Source organism: Mycteria americana, chromosome 20 (genome assembly GCF_035582795.1).
Source record: "Mycteria americana isolate JAX WOST 10 ecotype Jacksonville Zoo and Gardens chromosome 20, USCA_MyAme_1.0, whole genome shotgun sequence".
Classification (NCBI taxonomy): domain Eukaryota; kingdom Metazoa; phylum Chordata; class Aves; order Ciconiiformes; family Ciconiidae; genus Mycteria; species Mycteria americana.
In genome coordinates this window covers 6,294,190-6,315,197 of record NC_134384.1, presented here as the reverse complement: position 1 = coordinate 6,315,197, position 21,008 = coordinate 6,294,190, and the positions used below count along the sequence as shown (strand labels likewise).

Sequence of the window (21,008 nt, the reverse complement as noted above, 5' to 3'; positions counted from 1 at the left end):
GTCGCTGCCCGGTCCGCCCCCCCCCCCCCCCCCTCCCGCGGCGCCGCCTCCCGCCGCAGCCACCGGCCCCGGCCCCCGCCCGGGCCCAGCCCCCCCCGCCGGGCGGAGCGGCGGCGCCGGGCCCCGCGGGCACGGCCACGGCCGGGGGGGGACTCGGGGGGCTCCGGTGGTCGGTCCGCGGCCCGGCACGGACCCCCGGCACTGCCCCCCCCGCGCCCCATTGCTGCCCTTCCCCACCCCGGCACCCCGTATTTCCCCTTCCCCTCCCCCGGCACCCCGTCCCTTCGCTCGTCCTTGCACCCTCCCCTGCACCCCTGCCTTCCCCACCCCCTGCACCCCTCCCCTGCACCCCTTCCGTGCACCCCTTTCCTTCCCCACCCCCTGCACCCCTCCCCTGCCCCCCCTGCTCCCCATCATTTCCCTTCCCAGCACCCCTCCTCCTACCCCATCCTTCCCCTGCACCCCTTATTTCCCCTCCCCCTGCACCCCATCCCTTCACCCACCCTTCCCCTGCACCCTTCTCGTCCACCCCCCCTGCACCCCTTCCCCATCCCCTCATCCCGCCCCTGCACCCCTTATTTCCCCTCCCCCTGCACCCCATCCTTTCCCTCTGCCCCTCCCCTTCCCCTGCACGCTGTTCCCCAGCCCCCCCATCCCAGCACCCCCATCCCAGCCGGGCCAAGGGCTCGCTGGGTGCCGGGGGGGCTCGGCTGGACTTGGGCAGCCCCCTTGGCACCGGCGTCACCCCATCACTATCCCGAGCCCACAGAGGCACGGCCGGACCCCAAACCACCGGGGCCCGATCCCGGCAATGCCAACCCAGCGCCAGCTCCAGGAGATGGGGGACCCGTTGGGGGACAGGGCTGGGGACGGAGGTGACACGTCCCGAGGGGCTGGCGAGGACAGGAGCACCCCAACGACCACGTTTATTAGAGACCGAAGCCCCGAATCGAGGATCGCGGTGGCACCGTCAGCATCGGGGTCACGGTGGCGGTGAGGGGACACGGGGCGGGGGGGGGGCCAGCCCCAGGCACCCCGTCCCTGCCCCGCGCACCCCAGGGGTGCCGGGGGGCGGCTGCGCCTCCCACTCGTGTCCCCACACCGGGGTGGGGGGGCGTGGGACGGCCCCGTCCCTGCTGTCCCTGGGCCAGCCAGGCTGTGCCCCCCCCCCCGGGGTGTGCGTGGGGGTGTCCACGCTTACACTTGTGTGACGATCTCGCCGTTCTCAGGCACGTAGACCTGCACGGGCACGCCGTCCGGGGAGCGCCGCAGGACGTGGATCGGGGGCGCCTGCGTGGGAGAAGGAGCCCGTGGGTGCCGGCACCCCACCCCGTGCTGGGGCAGCACCCCGGGGTGCACATCCCAGGGCAGGGGTTGGGGGGGGGGGGTTGTTTGCGGGGGCGCGGCTGCAGATCCCGACTTGCCCAGCCTGGGCCCCAGTTGTGCCGCGGGTGCCGGCCGCGCCACGGTCTACTGCATGCACCCATCCCGGCGGGACCCCCCAGGTGGAGGGGAGGGACCCCCCTGCCCAGGGGCACCTCGGTTCTGCCCCAGGGACCCACGTGGGAACCCGGGTCCTGCTCGTGGGACCCTGGATGTGACCAGAGGGACCCTTGTGGGACCCCAGTCCTGCCCCAGGGACCCTCGTGGGACCCCAGGCCCTGCTCACGGGACCCTGGACCTGTCCAGAGGGACCCCCAGAGGGTCTCCATCCTGCCCCAAAGGACCTTGAGGGGCCTTGGTCCTGTGCCTGAGACCCTCACGAGACCCCGGTCCTGGCCATGGGACCTCCTCAGGACCCCAGTCCTGCCCTAGGGACCCCTCCAGGATCCTGGGCCTGTCCCAGGGACCCCCTTAGGACCTGGGCCTGCCCCAGGGGACCTTCACCAGTCCTGTCCTAAGGACACTTGGAGGTCCCCAGTCTTGCCCCAAGAGAATCTCATGGGACCCCAATTCTCCCCCCACAATGCCTGCAGGACCCCAATCCTCCCCCTAGGACTCCCTCAGGACCCCGGTCCTGCCCCAGGGACCCTCATGGGACTCCAGGCCTGGCCTGTGGGACCCTGGACTTGCCCAGAGGGACCCGCAGAGGGTCCTGATCCTGCCCCAAAGGACCTTGGTCCAGTCCCCAAGACCCTTCCGAGACCATAGCCCTGCCCCAGGGACCTCCCCAGGACCTTGGTCCTGCCCCAGGGACCTTCATGGGACCCCAGTTCTTCTCCACGGACTCCCTCAGGACCCCACTCCTGCTCTGGGGACCCTCATGGGACCCCACCCACGCCACCGCCTGTCCCTGAACCACCTCAGGGTGACAATTCACGTCACCCAGTCACCCTGAGGGCAGCACCCAGGGAGTCCCCATACGGGGACGAGCACCGCGGTGCCCCCCGCTCTCCCATGTCCCCACTCCCGTCCCTGCACCAGCCGGACCCCGTGCCCTACCTGAGCCCGCGGCAGGACTCCACGGGTGACGGGCACGTCCCTGGTGGTCCCACCACGGGGTCCCCGAAAGGCCCCTTGCCGGTCGAGGGAGTGGGGACGGGCACCCCGCAGCCGGGCGCGCTGGTGCCATGACTTGAGCTCCTCGGTCACGGCCGCCTTGGAGAGCCCCCGGCCCCCCGCCAGCGCGTAGTCCTTGAGCGAGGGGGTGCGCACGATGCGGCTGTGCGAGGGCACCAGGCGTTGGTAGCGTAACGGGGCCAGATCCTGCTCGTAGAGGAAAGCCGGGGGGCCGGCGGGCGGCAGGAACCGGTGGGCACCCCGGGGGTAATAACCGGGTTCGGCGAGGGGCGGTGGGACCGGGGGGCGCGGGAAGGAGACGTCGGGGCTGCTGCTGCCCGGGGAGGTGGCGTGGGAGATGCTGGAGAGGTCGGAGATGCTGTCGTCGGAGCCGGAGCGGTGCGCGGGGCCGGGGGTCGGGATGCAGGAGGTGGGCACCGTCACCGTGTAGTAGGTGGGGCGCCGGCGGGGTACGGCACTGCGGCCCCGCGGCTCGCCGGGCTGCCAGCACGCCTCTACCCTGCGGGCAGGAGGGCTGCGGCTGTAGACGGACCCTTCCCCTCGCCGCCCGCCCAAAAGTCGGGGTGAGCCGTGGGAAAGGGTGGCGGGGGGGCGGGGGGGCTGAGCACCCCACGGGTGCAGGGTGCAGCCTCCCCACGGGCTTAGCTCCAGCCTCCTCCCCGTGGATTTATGTCCGTCCTCCACACAGGGTTAGCTCAACCTCCTCACCATGGGGCGGTCTCCATCCTCCCTATAGGGTTAGCTCCATCTTCCTCCCCATGGGATTATCTCCATCCTCCTCCCCACGGCTTTAGCTCCATCCTCCCCTTGGTGTTATCCCCACCCTCCTCCCCATGGCGTTAGCTCCATCCTCTCCACAGGGTTAGCTCCATCTTCCTCCCCACGGAATTATCTCCATCCTCCTCCCCATGGCTTTACCTCCATCCTCCTCCTCATGGAGTTATCTCCAACCTCCTCCCTATGGGTTTACCTCCATCCTCCCCATGGGGTTATCTCCATCCTCCCCATAGGGTTATCTCCATCCTCCTCCCCATAGGGTTATCTCCATCTTCCTCCCCACAGGGTTATCTCCACGTCCCCCTTGCAGAAGCGCTTGTCCCCCCTCCCCATGCACAGGACATACCTCAGGGACTGGGACTGTCCCCGCCGGCCCGATGGCTCCGGGGTGCTGGGAGCACTGGAGCCCGCCTGCCGGCACAGCACCAGGGTCCTGATGGGGACGAAGCGGTAGGGAGGGACGTCCCCCGCCCTGGGCGCTGGCGAGGCTGCGGGGTCGGGGCTGCCGGGGGCCGAGGGGGCGGCAGGGGTGGCTGGCGGGGACCCCGGGTAGCACCGGGAGCCCCGGGTTTCCCCATCCCTGGGGTCGACGCCAGGTTTTTTGGCCTTCTCGTAGGGTCTGTCGAGGCTGGTCTCCCGCCAGGGGCTGGGGGGGGCCGGTGGGGGCCCCGACCCCTCCTCCTCGACGGGCTCCTCGGGGGACGGGGACCCCCGCGGGGTGGCAGGTCCCAGCGGCCGCGTCTCCTCTGCGGGAGAGACGGAGGGTTGGGACGGAGGGGACTCACGGGGGGCACCCCGATGTCCCCCCCCGGTCCCCGCAGCCCCCTTACCCTCCTCCAGCAGGACGGCGTCCGAGAGGGAGCTCTCGTCGGAGGCGCTGAGCTCTGCGGGGCAGGGGACGGGTGAGAACGGTGCCGGTGCCGCCGCCGGGTGCCAAAACGCTCCCACGGCACCCGCCACCACCCAGCGCGTCCCCGGAGGCCTCCGCTCCCCCTCTCCCACGCCGCCTGTCCCGACACGCTCCGGGACGGTGGCGGTACCGGCCGGGCCGGCTTTGCCGAGCCATGTGCTGTGGGCAGCTCCCAGCCTGCCCAGGCCGGGCAGGAGGAGGGGTGCCGGGCAGGTTTGGGGGCACCGGGAGGGAAGGAGCCGCTGCCACCATGTCCCCAGTCCTGGGGGGGTGACGGACGCGGAAGCCCTGGGAGGGCGGCGGGGACAGAGCCGAGGCCGAGGCACACGCGGGGGTGAGCGGGGACCCTCTTGGAGGGCTGCCACCGCGATGGGGACGCGGCAGCCGGCCCAAATCCTGCCACCCCTTGGGGTGCACTCGCTGGGGATGGCGGATCGGGGGGCAGCCATGGGGTGCAGTCAGCAGGGGTGAAGTACTGGGGTGCATTCATGGGGGTGCATACAGCAGGGATGGTGTATGGGGGTGCATGCACTGGGGATGAAGTTTTGGGGTGCATTCACAAGGGTGCAGCCAGCCGGGATGAAGTACTGGGGTGCATTCATGGGGGTGCAATCATCAGGGATGGTGTATCAGGGTGCAGTCACCGGGGTGAAGTATTGGGGTGCATTCAGTGGGGATCACATATCAGGGTGCATTCATGAGGGCGCATTCAACAGATGTGAAGTATTGGGGTGTGTTGAAGTATTGGGGTGTGTTCACCAGGGTGCATCCATCGGGGAGAGCGTATCGGGGTGCTTTCACTGCGGGCGGGGGGATTGGGGTGCATTCACGGGGAGAGCATATCGGCGTACACGCACCGGGGATGGCATTTCAGGGCGTATCCAGGGGGGTGCATTCACCAGGGATAGGGGATTGGGGTAGGGGATTGGGGTGCACTCACCGGGGATGGCATTTTGGGGTGCATCCAGGGGGGTGCATTCACTGGGGACAGGGGACTGGGCTGCACATGCCAGGGTGCATTCAGCAGGGACACCCAACCAAGCTGCACCCATTTCTGCCTCCCTGACCCCCAGCATCCCCCAAACGAGGCACCCCCAGCCGGGGGGGCACACGGGGGGCTCACCCTCGGCAGCACCGGTTCCAGCGCCGGCAGGCAGAGACCGTCGGCCGGCCAGGAGCCGTCGCTGGTTGAGGATGTTCTCCAGGTCCTTCAGCTTCTGCTCCTCCAGCAGTGCCGCCGTCTGTCGCCGCTTGCGGAGCCGCTTGCTGATGTTCTCCTCCCGGCAGAGGCGCCGGGCGGCCTTGGCGATCTGCAGCTGCAGCGCCAGGTCCCGCTCCAGGGCGCTCAGCGGGTCCTGGGGACGGAGGGGACACGCTCGGCACCCCACCACCACCCATCGCGCTTGCACGCTAACGAAGGCTTTGCCTAACGAGGGGGAATATGAATTTCTCCCATGGGACGGGGATGGTGACATCCCCAGGTGACGCTTGGGCACCTTCCGCAGCTCCGGGATGGGATGGAGAGGGGTCCCCAGCGCCCGCCCCAGGGACCCCCCCACCCCGGTTGCACCCCGGGGAGCCCCTCACCGCTCCGCGCAGGACGAGGGTCTCATCCAGCTTGAAGGCGGCACCGATCCTGCGCCGGACCTTGGGGGGCTTCTCGCCGGCTTTCAGGGGGTACTCGCGGGGCAGCGTCCCCGTCAGCTCCTGGGGACGGCACGGGGACACTGAGCCGCTGCCACGGAGGTGGGGGAGCTCGGACAGGGTGTCCCCCCCGCCCCGCTCACCGCCTCGCGCAGGCAGAGCCGCCGCAGCTCCTGCACGCAGCCCTCCAGCCGGGCCTCCAACGCCTGCTGCTGCCTGCGCCCTGCCTGCGCCCGCTCCTTCAGGGGCGACACGGGGCTGTCGGGGCCTGGGGACGGACGGACGGACGGACAGGGGGGCTGACGCCTGCTGAGGTGCACCCAGACCCGCCCAGCCTCCCTGCTACCCCCCCAGCCTCCCTGCCTCAGTTTCCCCCCAACCCCAGGGCGAGGAAAAGCAGCCGGGAGCCCCTCCCCGTGCCCTCCCCAGAAGCACCCATGGGTGCTTGGGCTCCCCCGGGGCAGCCGTGATTTCCCAGCACGGGGGGGGGGACGGGACACAGGGAAGGTTTCGCCCTGACTCAGCCATCCCTGAGCGAAACCCGGCTGAGTCAAAGCCGGTCTAGGCCCCCCCCGCCACGCCTGGGTGCCCCCCCGGAAACAGAGGGAAGCCCCCATTTCCCCACACCCCCCCCCCCCCAAGGAGCTTTTGTGTGTCCCCAGGGTGGCCCCATGCACCGAAGTGCCCCGTTCTCAGCCCGGGGAGGGGGGGCACGTCTGTAAGAGCACGTGTGGGGGATGGGGCACCCCGAGACCTCCCCCCCCCCGAAACTTCCCCCCCCCCCCCCCCCCCCAGCGCTCACCCGAATGCAGCATGACCCCGCTGTCGCTGTCACTCGCTTCCCCCATGCCAGGCCGGGACCCTACGGGCAACAGCGGGGAGACGCCTTGTCCCCGCGCCACCCCCCGGGGAGCACCCATGGGTGCGCACCCCCTCGTACCCCCCCCAACCCCCGGCATCGCCCCGTCCTTCCCGGCCGCCGGCTCCGGCAATGGCGGCGGGGGGAAGAAGGCGAGGCCGTGTTTGCTTTGCCTGCCTTCTTGTAGGTCCTACGATAAACAAAGGTGTGCAAACACGTGCGTGGCAGCCGGGGTTGCCCGGCGAGACCCATCCCGGGGGCAAAGGTGGTCGGGGTGCGGCGGGGGGGCCGGGGGGGGCCTCGCTCCCGCCCCGCCCGGTTTCGCCGGGTCCGATTTCTGCTCCGCCGGGGCCGGAGGCGGCTCCGGGGTGGGGGCGGCTGCGGCCGGGGAAAGCGGCTCCCCCCCAGCACCCCGACACCCCCCTGCTCTTGGGGGGCGGGGGGGGGGGGCGGGGGGCAAGGGCTGGGAGCGGGGCGGGGGGGGGTTGCTCGCCCCCGCTTTTGCGTTGCCTTCGCCCCCCGCCGTGCCTCAGTTTCCCCCGGCGGGACGCGGAGCGGCTTGGGGAAACTGAGGCAGGGAAGGGCGGGGGAGCCCCGGGGGCCCACGGCGGGGCCGGGGGGCGATGGCGATGGCGATGGCGATGGCGATGCCTTACCTGGGCGCTCGCCGCCGCGGCCGGCTCTGCTGCGCCCGGGACACGGGGACGTGTTTGGGCTTGAGGCGCGGGGCGGAGCGGGGGAGCGGCGGCACCTGCCCCGGCCGCCGGCAGCGCCCGCCCCGCCCGGCACGGGCACGGGAACGGGAATGGGAACGGGAACGGGAACGGGAAGGGGCACGGGAACGGGCACGGGAATGGGAACGGGAAGGGGCACGGGAACGGGCACGGGAAGGGGCACGGGAGTGGGAACGGGCACGGGAACGGGAAGGGGAAGGGGAAGGGGAACAGGAACGGGAATGGGAAGGGGCACGGGAACGGGCACGGGAACGGGCACGGGCATGGGAACGGGAATGGGAAGGGGAACGGGAAGGGGAACGGCCACAGACACAGGAATGGCCACAGGCACGGGCACGGCCACGGCAGCGACAGGGCCCTGCCCGCTGCAGGGCACGGCTCAGCTCGGCACTGGGTGGGGTGGGGTGGCAAAGTACAGTGCGGTGTGGCGTGGCACAGGGTGGCACAGGGTGGCATGGCATGGTATGGTATGGAATGGTATGGTATGGAATGGCATGGCATGGCATGGTCTGGCATGGTCTGGTCTGGTCTGGTCTGGTATGGTATGGTATGGTGTAGTAGGGCATGGTATGGCATGGCATGGCATGGTATAGTATGATATGGCATGGTATGGTATGGTATGGTATGGTACGGTATGGCATGGCATGGTATGGTATGGTGTGGTATGGTATGGTATGGCATGGCATGGCATGGCATGGCATGGCATGGTATGGTATAGTATGGCATATTATGGTATGGCATGGCATGGCATAGTGTGGTATGGTATGGTATGTTATGGTATGGTATGGTATGGCATGGCATGGCATGGCATGTCATGGTATGGCGTAGTAGGGCATGGCATGGCATGGCATGGCATGGCATGGTATGGTATGGTATGGTATGGTATGGTATAGTATGGCATGGTATGGTATGGTATGGTATAGTATGGCATATTATGGTATGGCATGGTATGGTATGGCATAGTGGGGCATGGTATAACATGGAACAGTACAGCATGGTATGGTGTGGCATGGCATGGCACAAGATGGCTCAACTTGAGACAGCACGGCATGGCACAGCCTGGCACGGCATGGCACAGGACAGCACGGCATGGCATGGCACAGCCTGGCACAGCATGGCACAGCCTGGCATGGCATGGCACAGGACAGCACGGCACAGCATGGCACAGGATGGCACAGCCTGGCACAGCATGGCACAGGACGGCACAGCACAGCATGGCACAGGATGGCACAGCCTGGCACAGCATGGCACAGGATGGCACAGGACGGCACGGCACAGCATGGCACAGCATGGCACACCATGGCACGGTGCCGGGTGAAGGCTCCATCCCCGGTGCCATACGGGTCCAGGGACACCGTCCCCATCCCCGCCACGGCGGGTGGCCGGGGAGGTCAACCCTGGGGTCGGCATCCCCAAAACGCTCGAGGGTGGGCAGGGACCCGAGCCCGGCACCGCGGGCAGGGCGGGAGGTTGGCGGTGCCGCCCTGGCACTGCCGCCACCGACCCTTCCCCGGAGCAGGGACCCGCTGGGAGCCGAGGCAGCGCGTCCTGTCCCTGTCCCCGGGCAGGAGGGGACGGGCGAGGGGCAGAGCAGGGCAGTGCCAGGGCTGTGCCAGGCCGTGGGAACGGCGCTGCCGCAGCCGCCGGTACGGTGCGAGATGAATCAGGGCGGCTGGCGAGTCGGCCACATCCTGCGCTGCCGGCCCGGGGCAGGTGGTGGAAAGTGTGTCTCAGCCCCACGGGACGGTCCCACGGCCTGCGGGGACGGGGACGAGAGGGCAGGGTGCAGGCAGAGCGCAGGCAGGAGAGATGCAGGCAAGGACTGCAGACAGGAGAGGAGCGGCAAGCGTGCCGGCAGGAGAGGTGCAGGCGGGGGAGATGCAGGCAGGGGTGCAGGCAGGAGAGGTGCAGGCCAGGGCGCAGGCAGGCTGCAGGCAGCGGTACAGCCGGGAGAGGTGCAGGCAGCGTGCAGGCAGGAAGAGCTGCAAGCAGGGCAGGCGCGGGCCAGGGGTGCAGGCAGGGTGCAGGCAGCAGCGGTGCCTGCACCTCCACAGCTCCCCAACACCTTCCCCTCCACCCGCGCCTTCCCCACGTCCCTGAGTCCCTCCGTGATTTGGGGGGGGGACACCCCATCTTTGCCGGGGCCACCCTTTGCCCGACAGCACAGGGGGGGGGGGGTGCAGGAACCCCAGCAGCGCCAAGAAAGGGCGGATTTAGAGAAAAAAGGCAGATTCGGAGAAAAAAAGGGGTTTTTTTTCTCAGCGTGTCCCCACGCCGGGCAGAGCCGCTGGCACCGAGCCCCCCCTTTCCCCTCGGCGGGTGGTAAAAACAGCTCGAAGACTAAAATATATCGTCAGTGATAAGGCTAAATTTGTATTAATGGGGATTAAATTGGAATTAAACCCAGGTTCCTGCTCCTGAAGCTGTCCCTTATGAAGAGCATCTCGGGGGGGGCGATGGGGCCGAGGGCCTTCATCCTGGGGGCCGGATCCTGCCTGTGCGAGCGGCGGGCAGGGCACGGGGCGGCAGCTCCCTCGGGAGTTGCACCAGGAAGGGCTGGACCCGGGTCACGGCTGAGGACCAGGTGGGACAGCGGGGACGGCGGTGGCACCCGGGGACGCTGGGGAGGAGGGGGGGGAACTCACCGCGGGGTGGCCCCGTGGGACCCCCGGTGCCGGCTGGAGCTCGGTCCTACTCCTGCGCCGGGGGCCGGGGGGGGTCTTGGTCCAGATCCAGCCACCGAAGAGGAGGCTGGAGTCGGTGGCGGAGGAGGGGGCAGCCGTGCCGGGACCCGTCCCTGGTGCGCAGGGACCGAAGGGACATCGGGGACGGCAGCGTCCGTCCATCAGGGCGTAGACGAGGGGATTGACGCAGCTGTTAACGAAAGCCAGGCAGGTGCTGCCGGCCACCACCCACCTCAGGGCCCCCTCCTGCCCCTGGGACAGGACCAGCGTCCCCTTGGCGAGGAAGAAGAGCAGCACCTTGCAGGCGTTGAGGGGCAACCAGGAGCAGAGGAAGGCTGCGACGATGGTGACGATGGCACGGTGGGAACGCCGGACGCCCCTGCCCAGCCGGACATGGCGCTGGAGCCGGCAGTAGATGGAGCAGTAGCAGAAGGAGATGACCACCAAGGGCAGGAGGAAGGTGAGGAAGACCATGGCCAGGCTGAAGTCCTCTCCATCTTCATCCCAGCAGTCGTCCCCATCCAGCCGCCGGTACACCAGGGACGGGGCGCCCAGGAGGAGGGACGCTGCCCAGATGATGCCACAGGTGATGCGGACGTGCCTCTGGGAACCCATCATCTTGGTGTCCAGCACCTTCCTGATGACCAGGTAGCGCTCCACGCTGAGGGCGGTGAGGAAGAGGATGCTGGAGCAGCGGTTGACGGCGATGGCGTAGCTGCTTACCTTGCAGAGCCCTTCACCGAGCAGCCAGCGGTTCCCCCGCGCCCCCGCCGCCACCCAGAAGGGCAAGGTGCAGACGAAGATGACATCAGCCACCGCCAGGTTCAGCACGAAGGTGTCCACCATCCTCTTGCCCCCGCTCCTCTTGGCCATCAGCACAATGACAAAGAGGTTCCCCACAAGGCCGAGGAGGAAGATGAAGGAGTAGAGGATGGGGATGAAGACAGATGTGAAGAAGACCTCCCACCCAGAGGAGACCTCCCGGTTCCCCGTCACGTTGGTCACCGGTGGGTAATCGTAGTCAGCCGAGCTGGCGAACTCCTCGGGAGCCATGGCGGTGGTCGGGTGCCCTCCCCGGTGCCCGGGGCGGTGCTCACCGCGCCCAGCGGTTGGGTTGTTGATCTGAGATCTGCTCAAAAACAGCGTCTCGCACTTCCTTTCCAACGGGGCAAGGGCTGCGGGGTAGAAGGGGCAGGAGGTGAAGCATGTTTAATTTTGGAAACAGAAAAAAAGAAAAATGAGAAGAAAGAAACCCCCAAAAAAGGAGAGGGCAGAAGAAGACCGGGGTGGGGGGGGCGGGGAGGAAGGCTGCACGCTACCGGGGGATGGCTGAAGGCCTTGGGTGGACACCAACCTGCATCTGGGCCGGTGGGACCACCACCAAACCGAGCCACTGGCCGCCAACCCACCCTGCGTCTCTCCCGCCGTGGCCGCCCTCCATCCCCACCGCGCACCGTCACCCCAAGCCAACGCCACCCCATCGCTGTCCCCATCCCCGTCCCCGGCACATTTGCATCAAGAAAACCAGATGAAAACGTTTATTTTCTTGTTTGTTTTTTTATTTTTTTCCGAGCGAGCTGGAGCAGGTGCAGGTCGGGGTGAGACCGTTGCCCGCCGCGTCCCCACGCCGCCCCCGGCACTGCCCCGGCTCTGCCAGCTCATTCCAGCCCCTGGCACGGCGGTTCTCACTGCTTTGAGGATGCCGAGGCAGCGGTACCCGCGGCCGCCCCTGACCACGAGCTCTCCCAGAATGACGGCGCCGAGCACCGTTCCCAGCGCCAGGACGTGCCGGGGATGGGGGCAGCCCGGCGTGCCGCCGGGGGGGGGGGGGGGGTCGCGGGGGAGCGGCCCCCCGCTCTGCCGGGCTGGCTCCTGCTCACGTCTGCCAGGCGCCTGGCTCCACCAGCTTCATCTTCCTCAGGCTGTCCCGCACCAGCAGGAACTCGGGGCGAGGGTCCGGATCCGGCCCCGCTGCTGCCTCCCGCTCGTGCTGCGGTAGGTGGGGCCCAGGAGGGGCGGCCATGGGTCCCAGTCTGGGTCCCCTCGGCCGTCCCCATGACCTGGCCATCTCCTGACCTGGGTGCCCCATCAACCCAGGCTCCATCAACTGTCCCCATGACATGGCCATCTCCTGACCTGGGTGCCCCATCAACCCAGGCTCCATCAACTGTCCCCATGACATGGCCATCTCCTGAGCTGGGTGTCCCATCAGCCCGGGCTCCATTAGCTGTCCCCATGACCTGGCCACCCTTTGACCATCCCTTGACCCATCCCTCCAACGCAGCTTCCCTCAGCCACCCCCCAACTCCAGCCTCCCCTGGCCGTTCCTCAACCCAACTGTCCCAACAGCCCGGCCATCACTCAACTGTCCCCATGACCTGGCCTCTCCCAACTGTCCCCATGGTGTGGCCTCCCTCAGCCACCCCCCAAATCATGAGGAATGGATGGGGGCCGAAGGGGGGCTGGGTGGATGGATGGGAGGGTGGATGCATGGGTGGATGGGTGGATGCATGGAAGGTTGGATGGACAGGTGGATGGATGGATGGATGGAAGGACATATAGATAGGTAGATGGGTAGATGATGGGTAGATGGATGGATGGACGGACGTATGGATGGACAGATGGATGGATGGAGGCATGCGTGCATGGAGGAAGGGATGGATGGATGGTGGCACAGGTGGATGGATGGGAGGATGGAGGGAGGGATGAAGGGTGGATGGATGGATGGATGGATGGATGGACGGAGAATGGTGAGGTGAAGGCAGCAGGGCTGGGCTGGGTGTAGGGATGGAGGGCTGGGACAGACGGACGGGGGACAGAGGGACAGCACAGACCTCCTCAAGCCTCTGGTGGCGTTTCCTCAGCTGCTGCTCCAGGTCGGAGGGGGGTCCCCGCAGCTCCTCCCTCAGCTGCCGCAGCCGCCGGCTCTCCAGCACCTGCGGGAGCTCGGCCCTGTGCCGGGGCAGGATGCCCCTGGGGGGACGGACAGATGGACTTCAACGGGGCCACCCCCACCTGGCCACCCAGCTGGGGACTGTCCCGTCCCCACACCCTGGGTCCCGTCCCCGCTCACCTGCTGTGGCTGAAGAGCAGCTCCCGGTGCAGCTCCCGGTGACTCCGGGACTCCCGCATCGGGTTTGGCACCTTCCTGGGCTGGATGAGGCCCCGGTGGCCATCGGTGGCCGTGTCCGGGGAGAGGACATCGGTCCCGTCACCCTCTGGAGGGGTGATGGGGATCAGCGAGGGATGGGCTCACCAGGGGATGGGGTCACCATGGGATGGGGTCACCATGGGATGGGCTCACCAGGGGATGGGGTCACCAAGGGATGGGGTCACCATGGGATGGGGTCACCATGGGATGGGGTCACCATGGGATGGGTCACCATGGGATGGGGTCACCATGGGATGGGGTCACCAGGGGATGGGGTCACTGAGGGACAGGGTCACCATGGGACGGGGTCACCAAGGGATGGGGTCACCAAGAGCATGGGGTCACCAGGGGATGGGTCACCAGTGGCAGAGGATCACTGGGGATGGGGTCATTGGGGTATGGGGTCACCATGAGGAGTGGGACAACCTGGGACAGAGTCACCAGGGGACGCGGTGATGCTGCCCAGCTCCCTTGCCTGGAGCCACATGCCAGCGCAGGGCGAGATCCTGGGCACCAGCCTTGGTGTCCCCCAGCCCGGGGGTCTCGGGGTGTCACAGCCCAGGGTCCCCACACACTGTCCTGCAGCACCTGGCACCCTCCAGGATCCCTGTGTCCAAGTGTCCCTGTCCCCAGGCCACCCTATGGTCCCCATGTCCTCCCATCACCCCTTGGGGGCCCCATCATCCCCTGGGGTGCCCACCACCCGTTGGGTGCCCATCACCCCTCAGGTCCCCATTGTCCCTGGGGTCCCCATCACCCCTGGGGTGTTCATCAGCCCTCAGGGTCCCCATTACTCCTTGGGGTCCCCATCGCCTCCAGGTCCCCATTGTCCCTGGTGTCCCCATCACCCCTGGTGTCCCCATCACCCCCAGGTCCCCATCACCCCTGGTGTCCCCATCACCCCCGGGGTCCCCATCACGCCTGGGGTCCCCATCACCCGTGGTGTCCCCATCACCCCCAGGTCCCCATCACCCCTGGTGTCCCCATCACCCGTGGTGTCCCCATCACCCCCGGGGTCCCCATCACCCCCAGGTCCCCATCACCCCTGGTGTCCCCATCACCCCCGGGGTCCCCATCACCCCCAGGTCCCCATCACCCGTGGTGTCCCCATCACCCCCAGGTCCCCATCACCCCTGGGGTCCCCATCACCCCCAGGCCCCCGTTCCCCCGGGTCCCACAGCCCCGGCCCCGTGCCCCAGTGCCGGCAGCACCCACCCGGCACCGTGCTGCTCCTCGGGGCTTTGTCGTCACCCTGGCAAAGGCAAAGAGCAGGGTCAGAGAGGGACACTCGGCGGGGCCCTGGCTCCGGGTCCTCCCCGGGCTGGGGACACGGCAGGGGACACCGCCAGGTCCCTGCTCGTCACCCCCATCCCCCCCAGCACAGGAGGGGGCACAGCCACGGGTTCTCCGGGGTTGGACATCCTCTGTCCGTCCATGGCTGTCACCCACGGGGACAGAGTCACCCCCCGTGTCCCTCCCCGCTGGGGGCTCGGGGCTGGCTGTGGTGGGTGGGTGCAAGGGAGGGAGAGCAGGATGGGTATTTTCTGTTAACTCTGGAACCTAAGGATGGCGAGGGGTCCCCAGGCTGAACGCCTGGGGTGGCATGGGACAGCCAGACATTTGGCTCTGGGTCATCAACGTGGCACCCGGGGACAGGTCGTGGGGTGGCCCCCGTTGTCCCCTGCCACCCCCAGCACAGGAGATGGGGGGCCCAGCCCAGGGCACGAGGGTGTCCCTGTCCCCCGGGTGTCCCAGCCAGCTGCCACCACTCACCCTCTTGCTCTGCGACAGCCCCATGTCCCCGATGCGGGCGGCTCTTGTCCCCGTGCCCTGGGGGGCCGGGGACGCAGGGACACGGGCCGGGTGCCGGCTCCGCGGAGCCTGGCTGATGGCCCCGTGTGCTCCGCCGGTGACGGTGACGGTGGCCTCGCTCCTATCAGCAAAAGCCATTAAGCCTCGGGATTAGCCCTGACGGGCCGAGGGGACGGTGACACGTGTCCTGCGCAGCGCTGGTGGCACCGCGCCCGCCGCCGCTGCTGGGGACACCGGTCCCACTTGGGGCACTGGGTCTGCTGGGGGCACTGGTCTCACCGAGGGCACTGGGTCTGCTGGAAGCACTGGTCTCACTGGGGGCACTGGGTCTGCTGGGGGCACTGGTTCCACTGGGGGCACTGGGTCTGCTGGGAACACTGGAGGCAGTGGGTCTGCTGGGGGCACTGGTCTCACTGGGGGCACTGGGACTGCTGGGAGCACTGGTCTCACTGGGGGCACTGGGTCTGCTGGGGGCACTGGTCTCACTGGGGGCACTGGGACTGCTGGGGGCACTGGTCTCCCTGGGGGTACTGGGACTGCTGGGGGCACTGGTCCCACTGGGGGCACTGGGTCTGCTGGGGGCACTGGTCTCACTGGGGGCACTGGGTCTGCTATGGACACTGGTCTCACTGGATTATGGGGGTTATTGGGCAGGCTGGGGGTTACTGGGGAAACTGGGTTGGGGACTGGGTGCACTGGGGGTTAGGGGAGGTGCTGGGAGTTACTGGGTGCACTGGGGGTCATTTGGGAGACAGGGCTTATGGGGGGGACTGGGAGGGGGACTGGGTGGCACACGGAGTTACTAGGGGACTGGGGATTACTGGAGGTACTGGGATATGGGGGTCACTGGGGGTTACTGGGGGGACTGGCAATTACTGGGAGGGCTGGGATAGGGACTGGATGCTGTGGGAGAACGGGGGGTATGGGGAGACTGGGAGTTACTGGGCAACCTGGGGGTTATGGGAGGTCGGGGTTGGGGACTGGGTGTACTGGGGAGCACTGGGGAGCACTGGGGAGCACTGGGAAGCCTGGGGCCACTGGGGGCCGGGATGGGAACTGGGAGCACAGGGGAGTTAGTGGGAGGACCGGGGGTTACTGGGGGACTGGGATGGGGACTGGGTGCACAGGGGTGCACCCTGGCAGTCCCTGGGTGCACAGGGGCTGTTGGGGCGGGTACTGGGCCATACTGGTGTTGCCCCCCCCCCATCCATAGGCGCTCGATTGAGGCCGCCTGCTCCCGCAGGGCGGCTCGGTTTCCCCGCCCGGCGGCTCGGTGGTCGGCTGGCCGCGCCTGGCGCCATCGGCACGCGACCGGCCGCGCCTGCGGCTTCCGGTGTCGCGTTGGCCGCGGAGGGGGGGGAGGGGGCCCCGCGCATGCGCAGCGCCGCCGGGCCGGGGAGCGCTGGGGGGAGCCCCCGCCGCCGCCATGACCAACGGTGAGGGGCGGCACGGCGGGGGGTGACCGGACACTCGGACGCCGGGCCGCTGCGGGGCGGGGGAGGAGCTGGGAGGTCCGGGACCCCCGGGACGGGGGAGCTAGGGGCCTTTGCGGGGGGGAGCCGGGAGGCCTGGGTCCCCGGGGGCGGGAGCGGAGGGGCCTGGGTGCTTTGCGGGGGGGCCCGGGGGGCCGGGGTCCCTTTAGGGAGGGAGCTGGGAGGCCTTGGCTCCCCTTTGGGGGGGAGCTGGGAGGCTCGGATCCACCTCGGGGGGGGAGCTGGGGGGCCGGGACCCTTTGGGGGGCCGAAGCTGGGAGGCCGGGGTGCCCGGGGGAGGGGGGAGCTGGGGGCCCTGGCTGCTTTTGGGGGGGGGAGCTGGGGGCCGGGGTGCGCGTTGAGGGGGGGAGCTGGGAGATCTGGGTCCTCGGGGGCGGGGGGGCAGCTGGGCGGCCGGGGGCCCCGGGGGAGGGGGGAGCTGGGGGGCCTGGGTCCTTTGCGGGGGGGAGCGGGGAGATCTGGGTGCTTTCGTGGGGGGGAGCCGGGAGGCCTGGGTCCCCCGGTGGCGGGAGCGGAGGGGCCTGGGTGCTTTGCGGGGGGGCCCTGGGGGGCCGGGGTCCCTTTAGGGAGGGAGCTGGGAGGCCTTGGCTCCTCTTTGGGGGGGGAGCTGGGAGGTTTGGATCCACCTCGGGGCGGGGGGGAGCTGGGAGGCCAGGGCCCTTTGGGGGGCCGAAGTTGGGAGGCCGGGGTGCCCCCGGGGTGCGGGTGGCCCGTCCCCGCTGAGGCCCCCCGCAGTGTACTCGCTGGACGGGCTGCTGGTGTTCGGGCTGCTCCTGGTCTGCACCTGCGCCTACCTGCGGAAGGTGCCGCGCCTCAAGGCCTGGCTGCTCTCGGAGAAGCGCGGCGTCTGGGGCGTCTTCTACAAGGGTGAGACGGGGACACGGGGGGGCCGGGACGGGGACGCGGGGGCGAGGGTCTCGGGCCAGCACGGGGGACCCTCCGCGCCCACCCCAGCTCACCCCGCTCTCTCTGCCCGGACCCCGCAGCTGCCGTCATCGGCACCCGGCTGCACGTGGCCGTGGCCATCTCCTGCGTCCTCATGGCTTTCTACGTCCTGGTGGTGAAGTGACCCCGCGGGGACCCGCCGGCAGCGGCGACGACGACGACCAGAGACCCCGGTACCGACCCCGACCGCCCTGCCACCAGCCTGGACCCTGCCTGTGGCGGCCCTGGGGAGCCGCCATGGCCCGGCACCCTGCTTGAACCCACCTCGTCCCCCTCGGCGGGGCCGGGCGGCGATGGGTGCCACCGGGCCGCCTTTACGCTGCCGGAAGGGGAGTTCCCGGGCGTGCAACGGGGCGGCGGGCGAGGGGCTCGGCGTGCCAGCCCCTCGGCGAGAGGGGAGACCCGGCCGTGTGCCGTGAGCGCCTTTTTCCGACGCCGAGCACCGTGTCCCGGCGGAGCCGCGGCTCACGGGGGACAGCGTGGCCTCCTGCCGCGGGACTGGGGGGGCCGGCAGCGGGCGGGGCCCCTCCTCACCAGCGGGATTTCCCTGCTCCCCCGGGAGCGCGCGGGGTCCCTGGGCGGGGGTCTCCCCCCTGTAGCTGCGGGGTTTGTGACCCCCCGGTGTGTAAATGCTGGACCGCGATGTGCAAATAAAGTGGGGGTTCCCCTGCGGGCAGCGATGGCTCCCTCCCGTGGGGCGAGGGGTCCCGGGGGGCGAGGGGCTGCTGTGGGGCTGGCTCCTGTGGGGTGACGTGTCCCAGGGGGCGAGGGGCTGCTGTGGGGCTGGCTCCTGTTGGGTGAGGGGTCCTGTGGGGCGAGGGGCTGCTGTGGGGCTGGCTCCTGTGGGGTGGGGGGGTTCCATGGGGTGAGGGGCTGCTGTGGGGCTGGCTCCTGTGGGGTGGGGGCTCCCGGGGGGCGAGGAGCTGCTGTGGGGTGAGGGGCTCCGGGGCCGGCTCCTCCTGCCCCATGGGAGCGGTTCAGGAGCGGGAGCGATTCGGCTGCTCGGTGAGGGGCGCGGGGGCCGTGCACACCCAGGGGCGAGCGTGCAAGGGGCGCGCACCCCCCGCCTCTGCAGGGCAGGGGTGTGCGAGGCCACGCGCGTGCCCGGGGGGGGCGGTGGACGGCTGAGGGGTGCGGCGGGCACACGCGCGTGAGGCTGGGCACGCTCCGTGCCTGTGTGCGCGCCCCGGGGAGGGGGCGAGTGCGCAAAGCCAGGCTGCGTGCACGCGTGTGCACGGCACGAGCACGCAGGGCCGCGGTGCCTGTGAACACACACGCACACACGCGTGCACACACACTCCCGGGGCACAAGTGGGGGGGCGCGCCCTGTGCACATGCATGTGTGTGTGTACGTGTGTGTATGTGTGTGTACGTGTACACGTGTGTACACGTGTGTATGTGTGTGTACGTGTACACGTGTGTATGTGTGTGTACGTGTACACGTGTGTGTACGTGTGTGTACATGTACACGTGTGTATGTGTGTGTGCGTGTACACGTGTGTACACGTGTGTGTGTACGTGTGTGTACGTGTACACGTGTGTATATGTGTGTGTGTACGTGTACACGTGTGTACACGTGTGTGTGTACGTGTGTGTACGTGTACACGTGTGTGTGTGTACGTGTACACGTGTGTATATGTGTGTGTACGTGTACACGTGTGTATATGTGTGTACGTGTGTGTACGTGTACGTGTGTGTGTGTGTGTGTGTGTGTGTGTGTGTGTGTGTGTGTGTGTGTGTACGTGCGCGCGCGCGGGGCGGGTCCTCCCGCCGCCAGGGGGCGCGCTGGAGCGGGGCGTGGCCCGCACCGCCTCTTCCCGTCGTGCCCCGCGCGGCCGCGCTATAAAATGGCGGCGCGGGGCGCGGGCGGGCGGGGTGCGGCGGCCGCGCGGGCGGATGGTGCGCGTGGCGGGGTGTGCGTGTGCGTGGGTGCGCGTGTGGGCGTGCAAGGCGCGTGCGAGGCCCGCGTGCGTGTCGGTGCGTGTCGGTGCGGGTGCCGGGCGGGTGTGCGAGGCGCGCGCCAGCCCCCCCCTACACGTTGATCTTATTCGATCGGCCGGGCCGGGCCGGGCCGGGCCGAGGTGAGAAGAGCGGCGCCGCGAAGCCCGCGGGCGCTGTGCGGCGGCCGGCGGCGGGCGGGATGAGTCGATCAGATAGGCGAGGCCGCGGCCGCTGAGCGCCCTGCGATTCTGACCCGCCGCCGCGCCACGCGTGGGAGCGGCCCGCGGGGCCTCCCCCCGGCCCCTGCCCTCCCCCCGCCCCCCTCCCCCGGCCCTGCGGGCTCCGTGCCGCGGGCGTGGGCTTCCGCCCGGGGCCGCGCCAGCCCCGCGCAGCGTTTGCGCGGGACCTGCCGGCGCCACGCGGGGCCGTGGGAGCGGCACACGGGGTGCCCCGGGCCTGGCGGGAGGCTGCTCGCACCCTGTGCCATCCCCCCGCCCCGGGGCACCCGTAGGTGACGCCCTGGCTGCGCTCCTGGGTGCTTTGTTGGCAGCTTGTGACGAGGGGACGGCCACGGTGGTGGCAAGGGGACGGCCGTGATGGTGACAAGGGGACAGCCATGGCGTTGACGAGGGGACAGCCATGGCGGTGGCAAGGGGACGGCCACGGTGGTGGCAAGGGGACAGCCGTGATGGTGACGAGGGGATGCCCGTGGTGGTGGCAAGGGGACAGCCACGGCGGTGATGAGGGGACAGCCATGGCGGTGGCAAGGGGACAGCCGTGGTGGTGGCAAGGGGCAGCCATGGTGCCGGTGGTACTGGGAGAAGAAGCCACCGTCCTTCTGGCAGGAGTGGCCACCGTCCTTCTGGCAGGAGTGGCCACCGTTGGTGGCCGCACAGTGGGGACACTCTGGGAGGGGTGACACCAGCTCGGCAGGGTCCTGCAGGGTCTCCGTCTGCTGAGGTGACACCGCCAACACCGTGGGGACACAGACACCTCCCCACGCCACTGCGTCCCCAGCTGCGTCCCCGTGCCACCGCAGGTGCGGTGATGTCCCCATGCCGCCGTGGAGACAAGCGTGTCCCCACCCCATGGCCGTGTCCCCTGTCCCCACGGTACGTGCTGGCGTCCCCGTACCACTACAGATGGAGCCATGTCCCCAGTGTCCCCAGTGTCCCCCATCCCCACGGTACGCACCAGCATCCCTGTGCCACCACGGACAGAGCTGTGTCCCCCGTGTCCCCCACGCCCAGAACACGCAGCCGTGTGTGTCCCCCCGTGTCCCCCCGTCCCCCGTGTCCCTGTGGCTCCCCGGCCCCGGTGCACCGACTCCTTGCCGGGGCTGACCCGGCTCCGCGGGGGGGGGGCGGCCCGGCGGGGCCTCCGCGGGGACGGGGGACACGGGGGACACACTCACCCGTGGGCGCGGGGGGAGCCGTGCCCCCCCCCCTCCGGGCAGCGCTGCCCGGGGGGGCCGGGAGGAGGGGCCGTTACCGGGGGGCGATGCCGGCAACCTTTGCCCGGGGCCGGTGCCTTTGCAC

At 69.4% G+C, this 21,008-nt stretch overlaps 4 protein-coding genes and 1 non-coding gene across 6 annotated transcripts; 2 read left to right on the top strand and 3 right to left on the bottom strand.

The window, feature by feature from the left end:
• Positions 1 to 992: 992 nt before the first annotated feature.
• On the bottom strand, positions 993 to 6,727 carry INAVA (innate immunity activator). Its single transcript, XM_075521707.1, has 8 exons — positions 6,654 to 6,727; positions 5,995 to 6,119; positions 5,795 to 5,914; positions 5,331 to 5,562; positions 4,128 to 4,181; positions 3,644 to 4,043; positions 2,443 to 3,019; positions 993 to 1,290 (listed from the first exon to the last, which is right to left on the bottom strand). The coding sequence occupies exons 1-8, from the start codon at positions 6,697 to 6,699 to the stop codon at positions 1,198 to 1,200; spliced, it is 1,647 nt and encodes a 548-aa protein (XP_075377822.1). The 5' UTR covers positions 6,700 to 6,727; the 3' UTR covers positions 993 to 1,197.
• A 3,284-nt stretch (positions 6,728 to 10,011) lies between these two features.
• Positions 10,012 to 11,181, bottom strand: GPR25 (G protein-coupled receptor 25). Its single transcript, XM_075521703.1, has one exon. It carries the CDS (start codon positions 11,179 to 11,181, stop codon positions 10,012 to 10,014), a length of 1,170 nt encoding a protein of 389 aa, XP_075377818.1.
• TMEM167B (transmembrane protein 167B) lies at positions 10,898 to 18,205 on the top strand. Of its 2 annotated transcripts, XM_075521796.1 has the most exons (4): positions 10,898 to 10,903; positions 16,509 to 16,527; positions 17,320 to 17,451; positions 17,571 to 18,205. In XM_075521796.1, the coding sequence occupies exons 2-4, from the start codon at positions 16,518 to 16,520 to the stop codon at positions 17,651 to 17,653; spliced, it is 225 nt and encodes a 74-aa protein (XP_075377911.1). In that variant the 5' UTR covers positions 10,898 to 10,903; positions 16,509 to 16,517; the 3' UTR covers positions 17,654 to 18,205. The 2 variants fall into 2 exon arrangements, with proteins under 2 accessions (XP_075377911.1, XP_075377910.1); XM_075521795.1 differs by lacking the exon at positions 10,898 to 10,903 and having other exon boundaries at positions 16,399 to 16,527.
• On the bottom strand, positions 11,862 to 15,239 carry LOC142419225 (protein FAM107B-like). Its single transcript, XM_075521987.1, has 5 exons — positions 15,053 to 15,239; positions 14,495 to 14,531; positions 13,202 to 13,346; positions 12,963 to 13,101; positions 11,862 to 12,118 (listed from the first exon to the last, which is right to left on the bottom strand). Exons 1-5 carry the CDS (start codon positions 15,227 to 15,229, stop codon positions 12,005 to 12,007), a joined length of 612 nt encoding a protein of 203 aa, XP_075378102.1. The 5' UTR covers positions 15,230 to 15,239; the 3' UTR covers positions 11,862 to 12,004.
• Positions 18,206 to 19,465: 1,260 nt separating the features above from the next.
• LOC142419251 (small Cajal body-specific RNA 2) lies at positions 19,466 to 19,727 on the top strand. Its single transcript, XR_012778529.1, has one exon.
• Positions 19,728 to 21,008: the final 1,281 nt, after the last annotated feature.